General features: G+C 40.3%; 1 protein-coding gene across 6 annotated transcripts in view; it reads left to right on the top strand.

Annotated features, from left to right (window-relative positions):
* Positions 1-5631: 5631 nt before the first annotated feature.
* The window catches only part of cadm1a (cell adhesion molecule 1a), a 407268-nt gene continuing 390481 nt past the window's right edge, over positions 5632-22418 (top strand). For 5 of the 6 annotated variants that reach the window (XR_010668654.1, XR_010668653.1, XR_010668652.1 and 2 more), the window contains exon 1: positions 5632-5773. Coding sequence is in view for 1 of the 6 variants with exons in the window: in XM_065962782.1 (XP_065818854.1) it covers positions 5701-5773 (73 nt within the window). In the remaining 5 variants the exon portion in view is untranslated. The remainder of the gene's footprint in view (positions 5774-22418) is intronic. The other variant, XR_010668651.1, reaches the window with a different exon arrangement.

Raw genomic sequence — 22418 nt, 5'->3', positions numbered from 1 at the left:
TTCATGCTGGTGCTCAAGGGCGACATCTGCTGGATCAAAATAATTGCATATAAAGCCTTTAAAGCCCAACAATGGAGGTCGCCATATTGGAATTTCTATCTCAAACTAACTTTTGCCCCAAGTGGACAATGGAGGACACAGCCATTTTTTGTCATTTTCACTTCGATTTCAACACCGGAGGTTTCCAGTTGCCTTTAAGGTCTTAAATGCACAAGGTAGAGTGTCTGTTAGTAATAGAATGACTTTGAGGTTTTTCCTTTTTCAGGTTACAGGATTTGGATCTTTTTTGTTGTTGTAATATTTGCACTCCATATGTGTCAACCACATCTGGAGGGAGAAGAAATGTTTGGCTCATTTTTACTGTATTCGGGTCTTAAAGGGTTAAAGCGTGCTGTTTAATTCATCATGGGCTTGCACCACAATATATATCCACTCCCACCATCCATCATGTAATCCCTCCTGGCCTCAGATCACAGCACAGTGGCTACCTTACTGTCCAGAGAATCAAAAAAAATCTGCAGGCGGCAGAGTGTTTTTCCTTCATCTGGAATCAACATCCCTCCTGCGATAAAGGAAGCACCCACTGTGGAAACCTCCAAATTGAAACCCGTGGCCTATCTATTCTCATTGTCATATGGGTGACACGGGCGTTGTCTGGCTCACTAGCGGTAGTCTCTCTACTCCTCTCCCCCCGGCAGAAACACGGCAGAGAGAACCCCAGTGCCATACCTCCTGCATTCCTGGTTGCTGCACCACCACACTCAGTCGCCCTGCTATCTGTGTGTGTTTGGCTCCCTGTGTCGGACTCTGTGAGCCGTGTGTGTGTGGCTGTGTGTGTGTGTGTGTGGCTGTGTGTGTGTGTGTGTGGCTGTGTGTGTGTGTGTGGCTGTGTGTGGCTGTTTATCTTTCCTCTCTGAAACACACTGCCCTGATGTAGTGTTTCCTACCTGCTAGTGGATCGAGGTTATGCACTTACTCCTTGGGAATACCACTGTGACTGTCGCCTCTTCCTGTGAATCCAAACTCAGGGGTGGAGTAAGGGTTCAGACGTATGTGTTGCCAGCGTGACGTTACCCATTGGTTTGCATCCCCTGCAGTTTTGCATCATGGCCGCCGCAATCTTAACACTTTTGAGCAAGAAGTGACCATAGTTAGACAAGAGGAAGGGCACTGCTGCCTCTCTTCATTGACGCCCTTAAGTGTTCTGAATAACTTTTTTAGTCTTTAGCGGCACACGCTGTATGGGTAAGAATTTTTATAAAGGCTAAATGTTACTCATAATTAGGGTGCGTAACTGTCGTGACTGACAGGTGGGCATGTTGTAGCTGTTGTTGCCTGTTGCTATGTTGACCAAAAGACAGTTTGAGACAGCATTTCCAATATGGTGACCTCCATCGTTGAGCTTCAAAACAGCTCTTCAGAAACCAATGGGTGACATCACTGAGGCTATGTCCATGTTTTATACAGTCTATTGTCTGCACTTGATCATTGATCAGTGAGCATAAGGCTCTATAAAGCTAATTTGAGTCGATATCAAATGACCATATCTGCTCAGACTAAACTTTTTCATTATGTTGTCACTGATGTACCTTTCTCAAATTGCTCTTGGGCTTTTCCTTATCTGTGTAGACATTTTGGGCATGTTGGGCACCCTGAGATATCCTTAAATTGTGGACTTTATGGATGACCGATAAGCAAGCGATGTGCCGATGTTTAGGAAATACTTATAGCTGCATTTTTCTGTGTGCTGCAAGCTCATCTGCCCCTACCATACCCAATAATTACAACATTTGCATACTCAAGTGACACAGCCAGTGTCAGTGATGATATAATGCAGTCGTCAAAATATTTCCACATAAATGAATGTTTCATTTTATTGCTTCCATTCCAACAATTTAAACCCCTCATGAAATTACCTGTTAATGACAACCACCTGCAAGGTTTCCATGAGATGTGACATGTACATTTACAGTCCTCAGAGAATATTTTCATGGTTTCTTATTGGCTCTTATAGTCTAGTTATTTGTAGGTAACTCTAACCCTGTAATGCTTTAACCATCAACTTGACCTAAATAAGTACTCTACAAATGTTTGGGAAATGCGTTGGTCTGTGTTGGTATTTTTGGGTCGGAGGCTTTACACAAACATACTGCAAAGGTCTTTATCATGTATATGTGGATCGTATCACTACTAGACTGTCGCTCTTCTTTAGTTGTCTCGTTCCTGAGATAACTGATGTCTTCCTCTGATTTGTGGAGCACATCTGGATTCCCTTTTTTTTTGTTCTTCTAAATCCTGTTTGCCAATTGAAGAGTTCCCTTTGCCACTAGTCCTGCGAGGAGTTTTTCTTTTACAGGTTTTGAAACACTGTAATTATTAGCGATGCCTCTTTATGACCTACAAAGCAAACCAGACCACAAGAGTCGAGATCTGTAACTGCTGCCAGGTGGTAGGCGTCAGACAAGACATTTACAGTAAACTGAAAAAATGTTACAGTAAACTGAAAAAACAGCCTTTGGATACATATTTCCAAAGCAAATATTCACAATTCGTAATACATTTGACTTTTAAAAGACAGCCAGATGTAACCACAGGGGGGCGCCGAAATTGACACAAACTGAAAGTTCCTCACAGGAGCTTTAACTTGTCGTTTCACCTTCAGCTTTCTTACCTTTGAGTCCCTGTGAGGACATCAAAAAAGCTATATTCAAATATCCCTTCATTTGTTCTTGGTTTTACTTATTTTTAAGTTTTAGTTTTACATTTTTCATTTAAATTTGTCTTGCAAAACATTTCATATGAACATGAGCACTTCAGGATTTCAAAATGATCATAAATAGAATAAAAGTGTGACTTTTAATTAAACATTACTAAATTAACTTTTATTTAAAGCCCCTATGAGGAAGTTTTGCTTTGAGTCTATGTTTTATTTCTTTACTGATTTGTGTGTAACTATGTGTTTTGTAAAAAGACTTACTCTTGGGTTTTTTACAACTTTATTCATTTAGAGAAAGGTCAGAGATAGAGTCAGAAACAGGTCGAGGGAGAGTGGGCAACAACATGCGGGAAAGGAGCCACAGGCCGGACCCGAACCTGGGCCGCCTGCTCTTGAGGACCCAGGTCTCAGTACTGGGGGCACACGCACCACCTGCTAGGCCACCGGCGCCCCCGTAACTATGTGTTTTTGACACAAAAATATTTCAACCTTCCACATTTCTCCAGTCTAAAGTAACACTCATCATGAATATCTGCAGGAAATGTAAAACAGTCTTCTTCTTCTGCATGTTTATTTCCTTGTCTGACACCTGTCCCCGGAAGCTGTTTCAGGCATTAAAAACATCTCTATAGAAATAGTCTACCCTTATGCTGATGACCTTGTTTGCTTCCTGAGCCCTGAAAGACTCATCAATATTAATTTAATTTATCTTAAAAAAACAACTTAAAATTCCTCACAGGAGCTTTGATACGATTAGTTGATTTTGATGGCACAAAAAAGAAAACTTTTCATGAGGATTAACTTTACACCACCACAATATGCAGGGAATCTATTTCTAAAAAAAGACAAAAGATAATGTCAGGTTCAGTCACACTGAAATGCCACATCTACAAATGGCATAGTTATCTTTTCTTTCCAGGCAACCCTGACTTTTTTTTTTAGTTTTCACAGCTAGGCACTAAGAGTTCCATTTTTGTTCTCATAAATAAAATAAAGTGGCACAATGAATCAGGCTGAGGTATGAGTTGCGATTTTATTTTTTTGCAAGCTGCAGGATCTGAGCCAGCCTTCTACTGTATGTGTACCTAAACCAAAGCTTTTGAAGGATTCAATTAGGTGATGTTGATGATTATAAAACCTGTGTTATAACTCCAGCCTCTAAATAGCCTCATATTATTCTCTGTTATGAAAGGCTGCATGGCTGTAGCGTCCAAGACTATAACTATGAAGTGGACTTTTGAGATTGTGGATTAAAGTATCCTGAAGCAATCTGCATGCTACTGATCAAACAATATCAACTAAAAACACAGTGTACCTAAGCAGTTTTGTTCATCTTATGTTTCTCATCATCGGTGAGAGAAATGCAAAGTCACCGTTAAAGTTTTGGATTCCATTATGTTTCAAAATGCACGATTTAGCATGAATAACAGCTAAAATGACTAAGGGCATTTCTCCACTGTGGGAAATTAATGAAGCTTACCCTTCACTTTTAAGAAGCTGAAACTTTTTTTTGTACCTGCTTTTTCGTTTTGTTTTACCACTGAGCATGTTTAAGAAAAATGCAGAATTTAAAAAGGCAAAGCGGGGACAAACTTAGTCTTTGTAACCCCACTGTTTCGTAAGAGTGTTGCCGTTGGAGACAACAGAGGAAGAGGTGGAGCTAATATTGATTTTCCCTTCAGAGAGTGAGCATGACCAGCTCCAGACCAACACTCACTGCGCTGACTAACACAGGTCCTGCCCTTTTTCTGCCCCGTCAAACCAGACCACCACTTTATTCTTTCTAAAACAGGTGAAAAATCACCTGGGAGGCGGGGGGGTCTTGGGACTACAATATTACTCGCCCTGGCTGTCTGAAACACTGCCAATGACAGATGGGTAAATTAATTGGTGAAGTTTTTTTTTTCTCCTACTAGCTCTATATCCCCTCCAAAAATAAAAAATGAAATAATTTTAGAATTAGGTTGACTGCCAAGATAGGTACACTCAAAACTATTTTTAGTGTTTTGTTCCAACAATGCACATGGAAATAGAATAGCAAATACAGAGCAGAGCGAACTATATAATTAACCAGGCTATATAATAAAGTATAGAATAGAATAGAATAGAATTACTTTATTGATCTCAAACTGGGAAATTGTGGCGTTACAGCAGCAGGTTGTCCAAACACACAATATGAGCAAAAAACACAATATTAACAAATTTAAACACAATATATTATTAAATACAAAGTAAATAAGCACGAAAAATATCAAAACTAAGAATGAGAATATAAACAACCAGGATTTAACTAAGCATTACTAGTCTTAAATATGAAAGATTAAATGTAAATGTGCAAAAACAGAGTTGTAAATGGACAGCATTGACATAAGTTAAAGTGCAGGAGTGTAGACATGTTATCAGCAGAAACTATTCAATATAACGGCGAGTAGACAGACAAATGAAGTGAACTTGAGTGCAGGGATAATTTGTAAATGTAACATGTGCAGAACAGATTACAGTAAGGTGAGACAGATAATTATCATGATGACAGTTCTCTGCTCGCAAGCCTATAAAAAAAAACGTGATTCAGAATATACACAAAAAAATATTTCAAGGTCCATTCAGCTCAAGACAAGTTGGAGCGTGAAATGCAAGAACTGTTCCATCTAATATAACACACACACACACACACACACACACACACACACACACACACACACACACACACACACACACACAAACCTCCCCACTCCTTCAACACAACAGCGTCAAAAAATAATTGACAACCTCGAAATAAAAATGAAAATAAAAAAATCTGAGTAAATTCAAAGAGTTGTGCAGTATAAAACAGTTATCACACGTGTCACGATGTATCAAAAGGCTAAGTATATCATGAATATGGTTAACAGTACCCTCCCTTTCTCGCATCTCATTAACTGAGTCCCGTTGTAGCTATAGGTGAAGCAGCCTCGCGCGCTGCCATACTGAAGCAGGTGTCCAACATGGCGAACACTGGCAGCGGCTCTCTCGCGACTATTCTCTTTTTATTCATGCTCCAAGCGGCTCTTCATAAAGGTACGACTTTTCCTTCCATACCTTCTGGGAATACACACTTTCTGCCTCATATTTCCACGGATGCAGATGGAGGAGTGTTGATTTGTATGAACGGTGCGCGGCAGAGCACTGTGGATGTGTGATGTTGTTGAGCAAGTGAGGAAAAAAAAAACCTAACTGTCCGTAAAGTTGGAAAAAAAACCCAAAAGAACAAAGAGGGCAGATTAATGTGTGTGTGTCGTGTCTTACAAACAGGCGTTTTACAGATACGCTACCGAGGAATACATCACTTTGTGTCAGCTCACCATTAATAATCGCTTTGCCGCGACGCAGCTGCCAACTCTGACAAAAATGTAGACAATAATGTGGCGTAAAGGCGATGACGCGGTCTCTGGTCGGTTACTTGGGGAGGCATAGGAAGATGCGTTTGACCTGCTTAAATTGGTGTTTGTTTTTGTCGGTTCCTGCTCGCTTGGTTACTTTTGTTGCATGTTGTTTTCAGAGCGGAGCCTGAACTGCTGTAAATCACAGTGGAAACAGCGGTGCGTTCAAAGTAGTGGGCTGTCTGCAGCAGCAGCTCTGGCAGCGTGCAGCTTGAGGGAAACGCGACCAGCGAACTCCATTCAAAACAATGTTGATTTAATTGACCGGGTGTAAGTCGAAAATTCACACTCGGGTGAGCGTAATTTAAGGCATATCAACTCAGCTGTGTCTATGTATGAATTCGGCTACACTATAGCACCCAAACAACCACTTCTAATGATTTAAATATCAGTTTTTCTGAATGTTCACAAGCGACGATCCCGCTCGATTTCAGTGGCGGTCCCTTGATTAAAGTTGATATTTCAATAATACAAGAGCTGTTTGGTGTTGTTGATGCATGCCGAATTCAACATCATGTCATATAAGTCACCACTGTGTCGTATTCCTCCACCTTTATGGTTTGACTTAAAGGTGACAGACAATGGATGACTCATTTGCTCGTCTTTCCAATGGGCTTCCGGGCTGTGTGTTTTTTTTTTCTTTTCTTTTCTCTCTCAGCACCGCTAGTGGGATTTTTCCTGTACGCATCGTGCTCGCAGACATGAAATGTTCCCCCTCTCTTGAGTCAGATGCTCCCAAAGAAGCGGAAATGTTACAGATAATTGTGAGGGAGAAAACTGCGGCATGAATTTACACGCTTTTGGCTTTTGTGGATGTTTGTGGGTCGAGTGTGGTGTTTGTGGGGTTGGCGGGCTGCGGAACAGGCACACACACGTTTATTGGACTCACTACGGTGGGATAAAGTGTTGTTACGTGTTGTCAGTAGCCTCTAAAGTCACAGTTTTTACGGGCTTTGTTGCTCAGCGTGAAGTCATGAAACTGGGGTGTAGACTATATAGCTCGGTTGGGGTTATTTATCTTTGCGCATTGATACGATGAAGATGTAGTGGAGTGCAACGCAACCCCCACCAGCGCGCCCATGCTGTTATCAACTAAACCCCGTAACAAATAAACCACGCAATTATATAACTGGTTTTAACTAAGAATTTGTGGTGAATTTACGCAATGTTGGGGGGTGCTGCTTAAACCCTTATTTAGCATACGTCAACTCAGTGTTGTCATGGATGATTGTGGTGAAGTTATTACGCGTAAAGCGGCTCTCCTTAAGAATATAAACCTTTTTTGTGCTGAGTTCGAGCCTCCTAATAGTGAGAATGACAGGGCGGCAGATGTCGACGTTTGTCACATTGTGGATTATCCACCAGGCTTTAATCCATTACACAGTTTTTCTTTTTTTTTTTTATCCATTAAAATGGACGCGCACACTCATCATGTTCCTCATGCAGATTGAACAGTCCATGTGAAGCCCAGCAAAACCAAACAAGGCTCTGTTGTTCTTTGGACAGTGGGGCAGTGCTGCTCTGCTTTTACCTTCATGGAAATGGCTCCACTGATTTCAAACAAAGCTCAGGGCAAGCTTGCACAAAGCATATTAATTATTTACCTCCTGTGGATACTGTAGGCTCACATCGTGCTAAGCATTGCAGGCAAGCTCTTTTTGTGTGTGTGTGTCTCTCTCAATATAAATAGATGGAAGTTGGTGCTGTGAGGGGTTGAGCCTTGCACTGCAGTCAGGCTAAGAGAAGGCTGCATTAATTAATTTCTGCAAACTATAAGTTTCGTTTTTGGCAGGCGGGCAGGCAAGCTGTAGCATATCAAATCACAAGTGCCGCAAATGAAATGGATTTATGAGAAAGCATTCACAGTTCGTTGCGTCCGACTACGGCTCTTGTTTCAAACGATTTCCGAGTGGATTCATTCCGCAGATAATGCTCATCCTTTGGATAGAAGTTAATAAGTGATACGTTTTTGTCAGTCATGCAGAATATATGGGATTTCAAGTGACCTGAAGTGGAAGTAGAAAATTACCATGAATAAGTATTAAAATGGACTCTTAATTATTTCACATACATGGAGAGAAATAAACTTTGGTAATGTTGCGCTTCTTTTAAAGATACAGGCGTCCTACCCAGAGTTTAGATGAACAACTTTCTCTATACTTCAAGGCAAGAAAAGAAATTAGTAAATGGACTTCTGATAGTTTAGCGCTTTTCTATTCTACTCCCACTTCAGGTTCCACCCATCCAGGCAGAGGCTTGCTATGTAAAGTGGCCATCTGTTTAAATAATCCCATTCATATACATTTATAAACCGACAAAGCAGTGGGAGCAATTTAGGATTAAGTGTCTTGGAGCTGGGGATTGAACCCCCGACCTTCCGGTTGAGATACGACCGACTCTACCAACTCAGCCACAGCCGCCCCTAAAGAACCTGAAATACTGTAATTTAAAACAAAATGAATAAAACAAGCACACACACAGAAGCAGTAGAAACTGTAGGATGTCTTTATAATCTCCGTTAAGATTTGTCATAATTACAGTCATGAGTTTGGCTTCTGCAAATTGTCAAAGTTTGAAATGATTATTGGGGCTGACATTTAAAATGTAGATTCTCTGCCTAACTTCAATCCATTGAATACATTCTTAATTCATAGATACTTCCATTTTAATCAAGTTTTATTTAAACAGTAGGCTTTTTAAAGATGTGAAGTCACATTGCGGTTGAGTTAATACAGTTCTGTGAGAAAAGATCACACTGACTGAAATATGTGACATTTGTGAAGGTCTATATTTGTATAAGAAAACACATGCATGCTGGTGTGTTATAGAAAAGTGTGTCACTAAGTTACCTTTCAGTACGTTATGCTTCTGTGTAAAGATTTTGTTCATGCAGCAAAGCAGATACAACAGTGAGAACATCAGTGGCAGGGCTCTTTACAGGTGTTGCTATAAAGAGTGCTAACGCAGCACACTCTGACCACAAGCATGCTGAGACTTGAACGCTCGGTTAGGCAATCCATCAGTCGTAGTGCGAGGCATCTCTGCGTTCATTTTTGTGCAGTTATGTAATGTTGTGAAAGTGCAGGTAAGGACAGGGGGGGGTGTGTGTGTGTGTGTGTACCGTAATGTTTTTTTGATCTGAGGTTCTGATTATGTTTGGTATCTATGTTGTGGAAGATTAGATCACGAGAAGTGTCTTTCGCAAACATTCAAAGCTTTTCCAACATATTAGGACAGTATGAAATGTTAAGTTACTTGTTTCAGCACGCAGGTTGAGGTTTTTTTAAATTTATTTTTTTTGATACTGGACTGAAGAAGATCCCCTCGGAGCTTATTACTTCATGCTTGTTCATCTTGCATTATGTAAAAACCTTAGTTTTTGATTGTGATGCAGACAGTAGAGCTTGGATTTCTCTACATAGAATACTGAATATAAATCCTGAGGATATCATTATTTTTTTATGTAACTGGTTTTAACTGGTCATCACAATATCAGAATTTTGGACTTTGATACGATTCCAGTTAAAATCAAACCTGATCGATTAGAGCCCGACCCCTGCTGATATTAGCATATCCAGCGACTATCGCTATCGCTTCATTTTATCGCACATACTGCATGCGTCAAGATCACTAGATTTATTCAACAGCGTTCTCTTTCTGGCTGTCACCAGCAGAGGGCGCTATATGGATTACAGCAAGCATCATCACTCTCCAGAGTGTCGAGTGGTGACGCACGTACATGCGCAATTACTTTCCAGTTGAGTGACCAACTTGTCATCGTTATATATTTTCCACAAGTGTTGGACAACTGCATTTGAGGAATCAACACAATAAATGTGTTTATCTAAGAAAGATATCAGCTGATATATCAGTGTTGGACTGTTTTCCCCTCCCCAACATTTATATCGGCCCCAAATATCCATATCAGTCGGGCCCTATTATGGACACATGTTTTTTAAATCACAGCAACAAAAAAATAAGTCCTCGACACCCTATATTGGGTAATGTCTTGTTTTTAACTACCAAAAATAGCATTCAATCTCCTGCACACCGTTTAAATTGCACAAACATGTTGACATTTATGTTAAACTTAGTCATTGTGACAGTGTTTGCTCACATTTTAGACTGATTTATTCCTCTCCTGTGCACCTTTCTTTTGAGGAAGATGTCTCAAAGCTTTGGTATTATTTGATACGACCAATCATGAAAATATCACAGATTGTGTAGTTTTAAAACGTGCTGCTTCAAAAATGATTGAAGTATTTAACATTTTCACACCTGAGTTCTCAGTTTCCTTTTTATATCTACAGCTATTGAGTGACTGTGAGATACAAGTGAAAGTGTGACTGATTTAAATCCTTTATTGCCTCATTGTGTTTAATAGAAGAATCATTTAGAAAGCTGTAAATATCATTCGACATCATATACTCAGAGATAAAGGAGTAGGAAGGATCAAATACACTGCAGAGTGTGGTTTCTCGAGTCAAGAGTTCAGGCTGCAGTTTGCATTTAAATTCACAATGAATCCGTGTGTGATTGTTTACATCCAGCCCCTCCATGTGACAGCTCATTTCAGATTTGATCTCCGTGCTGCCTGCTCGTCCCCTGCCACCTTATAGCCTGCTGTGCATTTAGAGGAGATTCATTGCATTCAAAAATGATGTTAGACGCTTTTTCTCAGCGTGGCTTTACTATCAATTTTATTCTTGTGTGTCAGAAAATCACACTTCATGGGGTTTTAATGGGCTAAAATAAGAGGGTAATGCATAATGTTTAAATTAACTCTCTGCAATAATCCTGTTGAACAGTGATTGAGAAGTGAATCCTATGTATTGGTTGTGATGAACTGATGAGCTAGTGTTCTTTGAGAAGCAGAACGACTGCTTTACTTTCTGTCTTTAAGTTCCAGTGATGCAATAGTTAAAAGGCCTTCAAAATGTTTGGACTCATTTGGGTAAAAAAACACATCGGAGCAGCATAAAAAAAATATAGTTATATATGCTATGACGCAGTTTGCATGATGCTCTAGCTGTTATCAGTATTTTGTTGTGCTGTGTGAACCCCTGAAGAACAAAATGATGCAACCTTATGATGAATTAAACTTACAAAATTCCTGCCAAAAAGTAATGAATTAATTCCCCTGACCGCCCACGGAGACGTCTTCACATTGCTCGATACGCTGGACTGTCCAAACCTGACTGTGTTCAGTAAGTGATGCAAAGCGGAGTAGACCTTCCTCATGTCGGTGCAGACGGTCAGTGTTAGCTCATGGCCAATCAGTTTTTTTTAAAAAGGGGGGCCCAGCCCACCCATACGGCCACCTGAACCTCCACTTTCATGACAGTTTGAGCAGCGCTGATGTAAGGTATAGAGAAAAATGTTGTTTTGAGTTTCAGTTCCAAAAATAGACTAAACGCTGTTTCTGCCTCAATTGAGACATCCGTACCAATCATAATTACTCTGCGTTTTGTAATCTGCTTTACTGTTGGTAAAGAGAGTACATGTGGTCACAAATATCTGTTGCATCTGAAAAGAGAAGTTCATTTGTCGCGCCGGTATGGGAACTTAAGAGCTCTGCGGATGGCTTCATTGCAGCTTTCAGGGTTTCCAAAATTAATCTGAATGCTTCCTTTTTTATTGACTTTTCCAAAAAAATAAAAAAAATTAACTGACTTCTTTTCTTTTCAGACTTGTTTCTGAAAAAGACTGTTTCTGTTATCAAAGTGAACTGGCACAAAACATCGCCCACAGGCAGCTACACGTACAAAGAAAAAGCCTGTTTCAGGCTCAGTTGGATCCTCAGTACAGCGGGGCTTGGCTCCGAGTCAAGCCGGTAGGAGCCCTGGTGATGGAAAACAGGTGTGGAAATGGACTTGTTCTCCTTCTGTACCCCCCAGCAGCCTCTCGGGCTGTAATGAAGAACAATGGCTTTATTTCTGAAGGGAGGGGACCCCAAGTGACCCTCTGTTCCCCCCCCCCCCCCCCCCCCGCCTCCTCCCACTCCTTCTCCTCATGACCCTGCCAGTCTACACTGACTCTGCCGGCGAGCCAACAGATGACTGGGCTGAGTCGCATCTGGCCTCTGTGCACTTAGTGTAATCAAAGAGAGGAAAAAAAAGGTTTACGGCCTACTTTTTAGTGTGCCGCCAAATGATGGGATGTCAAGTAAGCACCCTCCAATTTCCAAATCTCTGGAGGGGACAGGGGAGGGGGAGTTGAGGGGGTGGGCGTGGGCCGCAATCTGCCATTCTGAAAGCAGCCCACTGGCTTTCGGTGTAGAATAATTGTTGCTGTACGCTCCCACAATCTGGCTATGCAACGCGCGAAATGAGTCAAATTCAACTGATATTTTTTTTTGAATATTTATGATCACATTTCCATAATGTTGATGCACAAAAGGCTACTGAGGTGAATGCAAATATTTTCAAAACATCACTTGTAAGGAGTCTTGTGCTGGTGAGGCCCCTAGCAAGTGTGTGCTACCAAAAAAAGACGCAGAACAAGTTGTAGAAATCACATAAAAGGGGGAATGAATGACGCAGAATGAAAGTCTGAAGCAGCCGACGCGTTGAACAGTCTGCTGCATTTATTCAGGGATTCAAGTAAACATTCTGGGTTGCTTTGTCATGGCAAGCTTCACTTAGTACACAAACATCACCCAGACAATTAAAGAATAGTTCACCAGTGAATTTACACACTCAGATCTTTTTTTCCCCCTCTCTCCCTTCTTATGGTCACTGCCACTCCAACTGTGGAAAACTTTAGAGTAGCACGGCTTGTGTGGCCCTTAAGGAGCTTTGTCAAGTCTGAGAAAATATCCCTGATGATGTCATTTGGGATTTCTCTGCCTGGGCTTGGACACTACAGATTCCTGTAACAAAATGCCTGTGTTATAACAGGACGGGGCGGGGGGGGGGGGGGGCTGGAGTTTGAGAGACGTTGGCCGTTTTTTGGAGCTTGACCAAAACTTGAGATTTAATGGTCAAGGACATGTCGGCCTCTTGTGAGTCTCTCAATCTCATGAAAGTTATTTTAAGTATTTTATTTACCTCTCCCCAAATGTTTTTTTTCTGCACATGAAGTCGTTTTCATGGATAGATCTGGCTTTTCAGAAGTCTTTATAACTCCTCCCTTTGAGTGACAAACACTCTGCTGACCCTGGACTATTTCAGCGTGAAAAACATTAATAAATAAAAAATAACTGAAAAACTGTAACCTCCACCATAACTGATTATTTATTAAAACTGCAATTTAATAATAATGAATAATATTTCCATGATAACAAAGTGCAATATTGAAACAAACAGTGCAATAATCTTGAAAATGTGTATTTATTTCATCTGACTTATTCATGTAAATATTTCTTGTACCTATTATTGATATCTTACTTACATTCCTATGCTATTTGATTAATATTTTTATTAATATATTTCTCCTGCTTTATTGTATATTTTGGATCAACTGTAATAATCAAATTTCCCTCTGGGATTGAGAGTATTTCTGATTCTGATATTTAGTGTACAACACTCTGCATCCACATGTTACTGTATGGAGCTGGCTTTACACTTGTGTTGGTCCAGCTGCTGCTAACCGTATCTTAGCTGATTTTTGGGTACCAGGCTTGTTTCAGGGTTAGGGTCCCTTCTGTGTCATGTGTCAAGTAAAAAATATCTTCATTTCCGATGTAGTTTGTTGTTCTTTAGCATTAGCTCTTCCTCTTGTCACTTATCTCGCGCTCAGAGAGAAATGAGCTCGGTAATGTTTTTAACCTTTAGTGAATACAGTCAGAGCTGCTGTCATCTTTGAGCAGGATTAACTTTCCTCATTTTGGACCGAATGTTTCTCAGTCATCACTTGATGCTCGTCTCTCCTGTCTGTCTGTATTACTGAACCGCCACGGCTCAACTGTCACTCCCACACACGTACAGTGATTGGCTGTGCTGCGTTTGGTTTGCATGTTTTAAAAAAACACATGATTGGGCAAAAAGCTAAATTAAGACGGTGACGGTTAGAGTGACAGATTTCTCTGTGTCGGCTAAGCATTTGCACAGACTCAAGTTAGATGAATCAAAGTCAGACACCTTTTAGAAATTGTTGCTTCATTTCTCACTTCTTCCCTTTAGTCTGCTATAACTGACACACATGACTTGGTGGACGGAGGTGAAGTGACTTGGCCGGTCGAGAGCATTCCACTGTGTTGTTAAAAAGAAACGGCCTGCTTGGCTGCTTTAGCTGAACGTTCAGGAGGATTGTCCTGGTGGGTTATAACATTTTGCACGACTATTGCATGCTACACATCTTCCACTGTTCAATTAAAATGATGTTGGTTAACACTTCTGACGCTGCAGGTCAAAACTCATCCATTATCATTTCTTCACCTCAGCATACCGAACAAAGAACGGATCACATTAGCCTCTACAGCAACCAATGGGTGACATCACTGAGACTACATCCGTGATTTATACAGTTTATCAATCAAATTGTTTTTGATTAAACGACTTCAGGCCAGATTGCTGGAAGTACTTGTTGGACTTTGTGACCCCCAGACTACATCTCTTTGTTGCCACATGATTTCATGGTTTCGGCCATAAAATAGTGCAGAGGGATTCTGATCATATTCAGAAATGGCACCAGCCAGAGTCCACTTAAAATTCTTCCTAGCTGAAAGTTTTTTTTTTTAACCAGATAAAAGTGCTGTCTGTGCTAACTTTTAAAAACTTAAATGTAATCTCATTATGTACGATGGGTGGGTTCAAAGTGGTAAACTCCAGCCGAACTGTTGAACCCATTTCATCAGCAGCCTGTCAAATGGAGAAACACTGACATCAACTTTTTTTTAATTTTATTTATTTATTTATTTATTTTTACAAGAAAATTGTTTTTAACACAACCTCTGTTTTTTTTTTTTTTTTTTTTAAATTCTCTGTCATGGAGAAACAATGAAAAAGAAAAAAGAACCGTGGCCCTTTCTAGTGACGCACAAGGATGAGCCGGGGCAACATCAGAGAGCAGCCTGAGGCAGGTGGATGTGCCCCCGAGCCTCTGACACACGGAAGCAGTCCTGACCAAACACTGACAACTGGGATTACACACACACACACACACACACACACACACACACACACACACACACACATGTATATAATCACAAGCCAAAACCAAAAAGAAAATCCAGTTACATAAGAAGAGAAAAAAAAGGACTACAGATACAATACACCGCATAAATGTAAGTAGTGAAAACACAGCATCCCTTTAACTGAGACAAACATATTACAACCATATAAATCTGATTATAGCTCTTGTTGTACCATAAATACTTGAAATCATAAAATACAGAAGTAAACAATTCCACACTGTGTATGATGGATGTATTTAATCACACTACATTACTAGATGCTTGATTTAATTATGCTGCAGTTAAATTCCAAACCCTCGCCTTTTATTTGCATCAACAACAGAGAGAATAAAGTCTTTTATTGGCATCAAGGTCATATTAAAACAAGACCTGTTTTCGTCACCCTCCGATCCAGCACCCTCCCTGTTTGCCTGTTAGTTTGATATATTCACATTAGTTCATATTGTCACAGTTAAAAAGTAATGAGCTCAACGATGCCTTCAAGTCATCCTCCAAACAGACTTACCGTTTTCATTCTCCAGTTGTCTCCACTGCTGTTTTTGTGTCTGTTTTTAACGTGCCGCCGTCAGTGAACTCCACACACGCACATGTTTAAATTAAAACCAGGGCCTCAGCTCAAGAGCGTAATCCCCCTCGTTTTCAGGGAGTTGAGTTTATTTGATGTTAGCTTAGCAGCAATAAAAATGGAGTTAAGTGGAAGTCATTAGGAAAAAAAAAAAGTGAATTTGTGTCTGCAAAAAAAGAGAGCAACTCGGCACTAGTGAAGTTTTTTTTTCTTAAAATCAAAGTGTTGTGTAGTGTTGATAATGTTGGCAGCACTCAATGGTTTTCAGTCTGTATTAATATAATCCAAAAAAATCACAATCCTTCATTAGTTCTTGAAGTTTTACCATTAAAATCTTTGAGCCCATTTAAGAAAGCACGACTAAAAACAATTTTTAAATGTCAAGTGTTTTACTGGATCCTGATTAATCGACATGTATTTTCAGCCATAATGTGATAGGTCACTTGAAGGACACTAGAACACTTCTAATCGTCCTGAAAACGTGGAAGCCTCGCTAAAAGCGTGTGGTTGACTAATCGAATCTGCAGTCCCGACAGAACCATTGTCAGCCACAGCGAGAAATGTTTTCCATTTCCCCTTTTCTGAATTGACAAAAGACAACAAGTGGCCTTTGATTGCTCTTTTCCTCTCAGTTTGAGGCCTTCATCATCTTGCTCCGCCGCGGTGTCGCGGTGAGGCATCGCTCGCTGTAATTGGGCCCATTTTGCCTGCATTCATTGATACAATGCCGAGTTCAACAATGAATGAATAAGGAATCAATGCATATCATTTGTGCTTTCAACCAAATAAACAATACAGCTGGTGTTCCGCTGTAATCATCTGAGGGGAAATGAATGCCCTTCTGAATACAATGCAGGTATGCATCAGCCATCGCGGCACATCCAGGCTTGAGTGATCTGGGCTCTCCCATCTTTCATTTTACATAACACTCCGGCTTGTATTACATTTCAGAAAATTTGCTCCTGATGAGACCCTTCAGGCTGTTGCACTGTATCCCATAGAACCGGATCACCCTCTCCCAACCGTGCACGGTCGCCGTCTTTTGTCTCGTCTGTTGTAACTCTGTCTTGACTGATATTTGCTGCACTAATGCCAGACACCTGCAGCACAATAATGCACCATCTCACTTTCTTTATGTCCTTAGTTGGAGGCTGTGGAAGGAAAATTGTACCTGCTACAGAACAATGGGTTGATCCCTTGTGCTGAAATTGTAGATTACACGTCTTTGAAGTACAGCTTAGTTTCTACAAGTGCCACAATCTAAATCTCTTTTTGTGTAAAAAGGAAGCGCTTGTAACAACACTGAAGAAATCCCTTTCTTGGCTATTTCATGATAACTGGACATTACTCAGCATGTTTCTTCACAGAGGTACTTCACTTTTGTAATCATAGCATGATGTTGTATCAATGTTCTAGTAACTCCCCTAACATCCTAACACCACCTATTGATTGAGCCTTCTTTTAATTAAATATACTTTTCTATAATAAAAGACTTTGTTTGGATGATTGAAAACTTATCTTTACATACTGGAAATGGACAACAACAAAAAACATTGTTTTTCAAGCTAACCATAGTGGGCTGTGTGACTAAAGAAAAGGGCTCGATCGATATAGGGATTTTTTGATATCGATTTTAGGAATTTAAGAAATCTGACACTGAGATATTGGCCGATATTTTTCTTGGTTGTAGCTTCAATCTTTAGAGAGATCGTTATAAATACACATTAATGCATTGATCCCTAAAATTAAGTTATCAAACGCTTGTTGAAAAGATAAGAAAGACAAGTTGGTCACTTAACTGGGAAGTAACTGCACATGTACGTGCGTCACCGCTTGACACTCTGGAGAGTGACGATGCTTGTTGTAATCCATGTAGCGCCCTCTGCTGGTGACAGCCAGAAAGAGAATTTGAGAGAGTCGAATACAATCATACTCAGGTGGAATACTATTTGACTGATGTATATATAGCCTAGTTATACAATGAAATTATATAATTGAAATAAGATTATTTTCATATACTAAGGTTTGGCCCATTAATATGGAAGAGCTTTGTATATAATGTGATCATATCCATGTTAGGTTTTGCTCCACCAGCAGCATCCTGCAAAAGTAGCTTCAAGAGTGAACGCCTGCTGGTGTTACAGCGAGTAATAAAAGGTTCCTGTCCAACCCAAGAAGTAATAGCAGCCGTTCAAAACACATATTCCACTTGTTTGATCAGCGTTGTAGTTCTGTTAACCCTTTTGGTTAAATATTCCTTGGAGCCGGTTTACCTCCTGATCTAGTTGTCAGGTTCTGTTTTCTGCAAAATATGAAAAAACAGAACGGAAGCAGAAATTGGCCAGTTGGCACCAGAAATGGAGTCTTTTACCCAGAGAGGCTGTTGAGCATTTAGAACAGTAAGAATTGGCAGCAAACATCGCCTTGATGAAGACTTAAGAGAGGATGCTCAGAGTGAACTCAGGGCTTTCCTGACTCATAAAGTACCTTTTTGGAGGAAAAGGTATGTATGCGCGAGCTACTTTTTCGCTGCAAGCCAAGGCTCTCTGCAGTTTGGCCTTCTCAAAATGGTGTATTTCTGTGGGGAGATTTGGCTGTGAATAGTGTTTATTATGACTTACACTATGAGTCTTTACTCGACCCTGTCCATAACAGATCACTTTTATAGAATACATGGACAGGAAACAGAAAAAGCTAACATTTTTACAAGAGCAAGGATCATATTACGAATTATAAAACAGTTGTATAACCCCACAACAAAGACGAGGATGAAATATACAGTTTGTTTTATTTCAGGCCTCTCTTCCTCAAAATACTTGCTGGAAATAAGTGTAGATCTGTTTTATGCTACTTTCTGAATACATTTAATCTCTCACACACACTAAAACAGTATCCAGCAAGTAGGACAAACCGCCCCCTGCTCGCTAACAGCCTCTGATCTGACAGACTTTGTATCCGGTTCACTCTCTGTGTCCTCTCACGCTCCGACTTGGAGAAAGTGTGCTGAGACGTTCAAAGATTCTGAATATTTTAAAGAAATAACTCTACAAACAACTAGAACAACAACAAATAAAAGTCCTTACTCAATCTGACAATTGGTTTCTGCATTTGTAAAGAATTATTTTTAGGGCTGTCAATATTAACATGTTAATCAATGGATTAATACAGAGACCTTAATGTGTTATTATTAACGTCACTCAGTCACATCATTTCACTCTCCTGCTTCATGTGCAAATGTACACAGTGTCATTCTCCTTGTTATCCTGTAATACATGCTGACAACAATCCGTGATGCAGACTCAGCAGAGAAAGGGAGACTTGCACTCATATTACAGAGCGTCATCGTCATGGCGAGTCATAACAAATTGTGCAAAAGTGCAAACGTAGTTGTCTGAGTGATCCTGTGTTTGCATCCAGAATACTGTAAAAATTAGGGGCCTCCATAACCATAGTGGTGTGCAGGATGAGCTGGATGGACTGATGGTAATACTGGCTGGGCAGCACAGGCGGATCCAAACGGTGGCCAAGGTGGACTGGACCCTAATGGAAATTTGATTGGCCATCCCCGGTGCCGCCCCATCATCTAAAATCAACTATTTGGGCTGTATTGCAGCTGGAGGCTAGCAGTTTTCTTTTCATTAAAGGTAGCACATCACATTCAATATTAAAAAATTGTGAAAGTAAATCTTGAGTATTTTAAAATCCTGATTAGTTGCGATTACATTTTTATTTGATTGAATCCACTAAAATCTTTTTCCAAACCATAAAATCCCCAAAACAAACCAAAAGGATGGACACATTTTAGATGTCTTCTTTCTGGTTTTGGATACAATCAAAAAACAATCTTTTTTTCTTTTGACCCACAGCCCATTACTCATGTCCGACAAGCACTCAGCGAGAAATCACATCCAGCGGGAGGTACACATATCAATTTGTGTAGCAAAAGAGAGCCAAAGCAAAGTGCTTGCACACCATCGCTCCACATAACTTTAATGGACAGACCTCACTTAGAAGCCAGGCCTCTTTTCCCGGGTCTTGGCTCTTTCCTGTTTGACCTCAGGACGGGCTGTTACACCGAAATCAGAGTCCATCCTTCCATCCAATACAAATTCCCTTGGATGCTGACTGTGTGGGGCCATTTTCACATCTCCATGAGTTTACTTTAGTGCTGTGTTTTATAAGTAGTACTTTTCTGATAATTATGTGCCAACTCTAGACCAAATGCAGCCAAAAGACACTACTGCTCTGTGTGGGAGGTGGAAGACTTCCTGTGAAATGTAGGACATCACTAACTGAACTCGAGGCAGACTGAGACAAAGAGTTTACAGTTGCATCTGAAAAAAATCATTAAATGATAATGAAGTGAGCATGACAGATTGATGGTATCTACTGAGTAAAAAGAGGACGGCGGTGTATTCAATGTGTGGGTCTATAAAAATGCACACAAGCTCTACTTGCTCCCTCAGCCTTGATATACTCAACCTGAGCAGTGGATCCAACTTTAAATGAGCTGAAATGTTCAGTCAGAACATCACATAGGACTCTTTATTTTAGGGCTTTATTGAGAACACCATGGGAAAGCCATGTGTCTGCGACTGAAAAATAGGAATGAAAGAGAATGTGTTTGAACCCTCCCGGTTTTTCCAAAGCAGTTCCTGCTTCTTTGAAGTGTGTAGTATTTGTTGGGCTTCACTTGGCTGTCAGATTAATACCTTCTCGACTGAAAATGAAAATGGGTGAAGGAGCAGTTAATCCGCATAAGAATATTTTTTGTGGATGAGAAGCTGCGAGTCTAGCAAACCGTCTGCGTATTGATTGGTTGTCTGGCGATGCAGCGTTGGCCTGACAAGCCAGGATCCTCTAATTCCCTCTACGTTGCTGATTGCTGAACAGAATCCTGGCTTATCTCGCCATTTCTCACTAGTTTATGATGATACAATACCTGCAACATGGCATAGCCTGTACAATTTAAGAGGAATTTAGTATTATGAATCTGTGCATTTCAGGGGCCACTGGGCTTACCAAACTGTTTACTTGGTGTGGCATGGCTGATTTCCATTAATAATTGATCAAGGATGAAATTATGTTTGCTTAGCTTGTTGCAAATGTTGTCAGCTACACCTGCATGAAATACTTTTACAAGTGTTGTTTCTTTTAAAGCTTGATGTTGGATGCTGGTTGATAGGGGTGAGACTCACAGGGGTACCACCACGATATACAATACTACATGTAAAACACAGCCCCAATAATGTCATTATTCACTTCAATTCTGTATCAGTTTCCTTCTCACACTTTATCTCTTTACTTCTCTACTCCACTGTCTGACAATGTCTTCTTCTTCAATCCTGCTCCTTCACGCCATTAACACCACCCTGTTGAGTCATAAAGTAGCGACGCAGTGAGTCATAGCGTCAGGAAAATCTGTTCAGAGAGCCATATATTTGTCAGTTAAATATCAATATTTGGCACCAGCAGTTTGGTAATTGTATTACACAAGTTAAGACTACAATATAATGACAAATCAATATTTTGTCCCAACCAGGTCGTAACCTTACAAACATTTTCTTAAGGATACTGAGACTTTTCATTGCAAGCAACCTACAATTGCAAATTTACTAAAGAAAGTGATGTTATGAAAAACTGAACGGTCATTGGAATTCAGATGAAGTTTCCTATGCAACAATTCCTCTGGCTGCTGTAGTAGCCATACAATGTAGACTTTAAGGCTTTGTAATGCAACAGAACAGGGGCTCTTTAATTGGATGAGGATTGGATTAAAGATTCCTTTTAAGATGCATTAGAGGAGTAAGAGTGTAACAAAGTAAATTAACCTGTAAAGTTTTATGCTATACTGCCATACAATGGATTTAAACCTACTGTAAAGCTCCTTAAAGCAAAACAAAGATGGGTATAGAGCTCTTCAAGTGACACCAGCCACTGAGCGATACATTTCAAGACCTTAATAGCATTAGTAGAATTTCAACACAGGGAAACATCCGTATGTGCTTTAAGGCTACGTCCCATTTTTCAGTGTGTTTTTTAGCGCTTGTACCCGTGTTTGACAACAGACAGAGTGGTCAGTTTGCATACAGCAACTTCAGTAGTTCATGATCCAAGCCTTCAGACTGTCAGATAGAAACCTGAGACAATGCTTCTGCTTGCCACCGCCTACATGCCACTTAGCGTGTTCCTGTCACAGTACATCCTCCATATCACCTCTAACCTGTTGAGCGCTGGTTGTGTAGGATGGCGCATGTCTCCGTATACATCATATTTCCTCCTACACTGGAATGATTGGCTGATAATGGTAGCTTTAAAGGCTGTGACTGCTTCTTAAAAGCCATAAACCACAATTATGGCTCACATTTTTTTCCTATATTGGATATAAGCTCCCGTTAAGTGAGGCAAGAATGTGCCCCTGTGCCAAGTGTATACTTAAAGTCTTAAGGAGGCCAAAGTCTCAGGACCTCTTATTGATCACGGTAAAGACTGCACTTAATTGGTCTTACTTCTAAATCTGGTTGGCCAAGCATAAGATGAACGTTTTGGCTTAAGTTTAGCTGTTACCTCCAGACGGAAAAA

Source organism: Labrus bergylta, chromosome 14, assembly GCF_963930695.1.
Source record: "Labrus bergylta chromosome 14, fLabBer1.1, whole genome shotgun sequence".
In the NCBI taxonomy this organism is placed as follows: Eukaryota; Metazoa; Chordata; class Actinopteri; order Labriformes; family Labridae; genus Labrus; species Labrus bergylta.
Note: the sequence above shows the minus strand (reverse complement) of the source record. Positions and strands in the feature narration are given on the sequence as shown.